The 4,978-nt window shown below is 36.9% G+C and overlaps 1 protein-coding gene across 1 annotated transcript in view; it reads right to left on the bottom strand.

The window, feature by feature from the left end:
* The window catches only part of LOC106873192 (unconventional myosin-Va), a 147,027-nt gene that overhangs the window by 8,415 nt on the left and 133,634 nt on the right, over positions 1-4,978 (bottom strand). Inside the window, 3 exon segments of the mRNA XM_052974378.1 lie at positions 78-167; positions 2,005-2,156; positions 2,849-2,995. Coding sequence (XP_052830338.1) covers positions 78-167; positions 2,005-2,156; positions 2,849-2,995 — 389 coding nt within the window.

Below are 4,978 nucleotides of genomic sequence, written 5' to 3' on the forward strand. Positions count from 1 at the left end.
GAGAGAGAGAGAGAGAGAGAGAGAGAGAGAGAGAGAGAGAGGGAGGGAGGAGTGATAGACAAAAATGGAAAGCCTACCTTCTCTCCACTGTATTGTTTCAAACTGTGTAACAAACGACAGCAATTGGCAAGCCATAACGTCACCCGTTCTATATCATTGGTGTTTTTCTGTAATGACAAACATACAATACATTATAATTACAATTACAATTATCATTATTACTTATTATTACTACTATTATTATGACAACTGATGTATGCTTCTTTCCTTTTGTTAATAGGGTATACCATGTACATACGTATTCTTTCTGCACTGTTCTGTGTGGTGTGTAGGGTCCAGCATGCCAAAGAATAAGACCCAACTTTTCCTCTGCATGTCATAAAAAGGTGACTAAAAGAGGTTGATGTAGGATCTACTGTCCTTTCTTACAAAACCCTCACCAGCAACAACTACACAAACAGACCCCATGAGTTGGAGAGTTGTCACCCGAGTGGTGCAAAGGTGTCATCAACCAGGAGTAGGGTGCCACCAACAAATGGTGGATGCAGCAATATGCTGTTACAGCGCATTACCCCATACTACTACTACTACTTCATTCTAAGTTAATCCCCACACTTTATGTTAATTTTTGTATTGTCCTGCCTCAGTGACAAATAAAAGAAATCATTATTATTATTATTATAATCATCATCATCATCATTATTCAGTGAGAGAACAGCACATGCCATCAAGATGATTCTGGGATGCAAATATATATATGAATCCCTATATACCCATCATGACCACCCACCTGATAAGGGTACACCAGGCACATGCATCACACCTGTATGCAAATGATATAGTGATTTCATATCAAGATGAACAGTGCATGACCTTGCAGGTGGGGCTCAGTTTGAATTTTCTTCAGGTCAAGTCGCTCAAAAGGTCCCTGAATAAGGGTTGTTTAAGGATAATGAACAAAACACTATGTTTCCAGAGGTGAATTATTCAAACCACAAAGAATCCTTCTCAACACATGGTTATGATAAAAAGCTGGTACATACGCTGCAAGGAACTGTGCCTGATGCTCTAATGATTCTGCCATCTCAGGAAAAAATAATAGTCAAAGAAGTATTCATTTCTCATTTAGACACAAGAGAACATTTAAGGATGATATGGACCCTAAAACAATCAAGGGCCTAGTACTAATCCAGTCAGCTCCTTTCTAAACGCCCAAGAATGAGATCAACTGTGTACTAGGAGTTCTGGTTAATTAGGGACAAAAACCAGTTTTGGCATCCCTTAATTAACAGGGCTTTCCTTCACATGTGTCACTGGAGGGGAAACAGCTGGGTTTTTTTGTTTTTTTTTGTCTCCCTATTCACCCCTGAATAAAACATTCTCTGAGTGGTTGGCGTTAGGAAGGGCATCCAGCTGTAGAAACTCTGCCAAATTTAGATTGGAGCCTGGTGTTGCCATCCGGTTTCACCAGTCCTCAGTCAAGTCGTCCAACCCATGCTAGCATGGAAGGCGGACGTTAAACGATGATGATGATGATGATGATAACTGGGGGATTAAACTGACTGAAACATATGTGCACAGATGGTTTGTGTGTGTGTGTGTGTGTGTGTGTGTGTGTGTGTGTGTCTATGTGTTTGCATACACACAGGTGGTTACATGCATATGTATCTGTATGCTTAGATGGTTTACATGTGTGTGTATATAAGTATGTATGCACAGATTCTTATGTCTGTGTGTAGGTGCACAGATGGTTTGTGTGCGTATATGTATACACATGTATGTGTGTGTCTATGCATGATCTTCAAAGAAACTACTTTATTCATACATATATATAATCATTTCAATTTTCATTTATAAATATTTGTATATATAAATTAGCCTTTATCCTTTTTTTTTTTTTGAATTTATAACTTTTCTTACATAGAATAAAGAAATATATAAATAAAATCTACAACAATTTTTGAGAGAATTCATCAGAAGGACACAAACAGTTATCTCCCTTACCTTTACCACTCTCTTTATGCCATTGACCACACCGGTCAGCAGGCTACACACTTTCTCGTCTTCATTGATATGGTCAGTGTGTCTGATACACATGAAAATTATATAGGCTGGTAGTCCAGGTAACATAGACTCGGCAACATAGGGCTGGAGATCTAGACAGAGAAAGAGAGACAAAAATTTATTGAATATATGTGTATGTGTGAGTATGTATACACACATATATATATATATATATGTATATATATGTATATGTATATATATACATATATATATATATATATATATATATATATATATATATATATATATATATATATATATATATATATAGGGGGGAGAATTCACAGAAAACAAAAGACAAAGACAGGTGGTGTAGACAATAAACAGATGTATTAGTTTAACGCTTGGGAAGTGAAAAAGTCTTTAACGTTTCGAGCCTACGCTCTTTCACAGAAAGGAACACAGAAAGAAAGAAGGAGAGGAAATAAAGAATGTGTAGTGGGTAGCGATCTATCATGGCGAATGCCGGATGGAGGGGTCACACAAGAGAGCTAGGAAGAAGGGGAGATAATGCAAAGGTAGAGTCAGTCCTTCTACATGGAGCAACAGGCTGGGCACTTTCCAAAAAACTGGAATTCAAGCTAGATGGAACTTACATCTGAATGTTAAGAGCAGTCTTAAACATATCTTGGAGAACTCATCCAACCAAGAAACAGCTGTAAGGATATCACTTGCCTGTTTCCATCATTATAAAGGAAAGGTGCCTGTGCTTTACAGGACATTGCTGGTGAGCTGAACAAGAGCAGTGAGAATAAACTAAAAGAAACATTAAACCATTTCTTACCAAATACAAGGTTCTTAATGAGTGCTGTCTCATCAGTCTTGTTGTATTCCAGCATCCCGAGATATTCCCGTTCTTGGTGTTTAACAGCAGCCATTACACCAGATTCTTCTTGTTCATCACGATCTAATTCAGCAGCAATTTCGGCAGCTGGAAACGGAACAAGAAAACAACAAGCTTTATAGGGATTATTCCACACTTTGCAACATTCAAAGAATTATATACACACACAAAAAATGTTTCAAAATTCTATAATTTTACTGAGCATATTTTCAAAATTTCAGAAAATTTTCAAAGAAATTTTCAGATTTGCATGAAGTCAGGACACAGTTAAACAAATTTCAAGAGAATTAATGTAAATTTTCAAAAAATTCCATAAGGTTATTTTATAATTTTCAGAATTCCACAGAATTATTACATTTTGTTTTAAAATTCCATAGAATTATCACAAAAATTTTAGCATGTTTTAAGGAGTTATTGCACAATTATCAGATTTACTCCAGCTTTTATAGAATGATATAAAATTACTACAGAAATTTCATAATTCCACAGAATTGCAACAGAAACTGAAATTCATGAGATGTTTAATATTTATGTTAATGTAAAACACATGAACAGATACGTGAAACTGATGGATGCACTTGTATTTCGTGAGGACTTCTATGGATGACTCCATCTGCTGGTGACAGTAACTACAGATGAACACATCTGCTAACATTAGATAGCATCTAATATTAGCAACAGACGACTACATCTGTTAACAGTAGTAACAGATGAGAACATCTGCTAACAATAACAACGGATGACTACATCTGCAAATATTAGCACAAATTTTGGCACAAGGCCAGCAAGATCAGGGAGGAGATAAGTCAATTAAATCAACCCCAGTACGCAACTGGTACTTGTTTTATTGATCCCAGAAGGATAAAAGGCAAAGTCCACCTTGGTAGAATTTCAACACAGAATATAAAGACAGACAAAATGCTGCTAAGCATTTTGCATGGCATGCAAACGATTCTGATACTTATGACTACATCTAATGATAGCAACAGCTGACTACATCTGTTAACAATAGTAACAGATGAGAACATCTGCTAACAATAGCAACAGATGACTACATCTGTTAACAACAGTAACATATAAGAATATCTGCTACCATTAGCAACAGATGATCACATCTAATAATAGCAACAGCTGACTACATCTGTTAACAACAGTAACATATGAGAATATCTGCTATCATTAGCAACAGATGACATTGGTTAACATTAGCAACAGACAACATTGGTTAACATTAGCAACAGACAACATTGGTTAACATCAGCAACAGATGACCACATCTGTTAATACTAGCAACAGATGATCACATCTGCTAACTTTAGCATCAGGTAACTACAATGGCTGAAAATTCTTTACGAAAGCCAACCAGTAAATTATGCACAATAAATGTTTCCTTTCTCTACTGTTTCTTTGTTTTCAGGAGATTTTATCTATGTAATGATGAGGCGTTGGTGTACAGACACATGTGGGAATCATGTGGCCAGGATTTGGCATACAGGTACATGTAGGAGTTGTATGATTTGATGTTAGTGTACAGGTACATCTGGCTGTCGTATGATCTAGTGTTGGTGTACAGATACATGTGGGAATTGTGTGATCTGATGTCAGTGTATAGATACATGTAGGAGACATGTGGTCTGGTGTTTGTGTACAGATACAGGTGACGATCATGTGACATGGTGACATTATGTGAGCAATATGGTTGTTGTTGGTGACAGTGAAGTGTCTACAAGGAGGCCATGCATATATAAAGTCACAGAGGGAGACACGGTGGCACAGAGTAGTGTGAAAGAAACTGAAGGGTATATAACAATATGTTCACATCTAGCAGCATCAGCACCTACAGCAGCAGGCAAGGAGAGCGGTAGAGGAGGGGTGGACGGGGGGGGGTGTAGTCAGTGTATTAAAAAGACAACAACAGCAACAACAAAATTAAACAACATTGGTATTACAGTGTCCATAAGACATTCAGGGACACACATGTTGCGAAAAACATTGCAGGATGCAGTCTGTGAAATGGTGGAGGAAAAGAAGAAAAAGAAAAGGGGAAATTAATAAAAAAAAAAAAAAAAA

The sequence above is a fragment of the Octopus bimaculoides genome, chromosome 18 (genome assembly GCF_001194135.2).
Source record: "Octopus bimaculoides isolate UCB-OBI-ISO-001 chromosome 18, ASM119413v2, whole genome shotgun sequence".
In the NCBI taxonomy this organism is placed as follows: domain Eukaryota; kingdom Metazoa; phylum Mollusca; class Cephalopoda; order Octopoda; family Octopodidae; genus Octopus; species Octopus bimaculoides.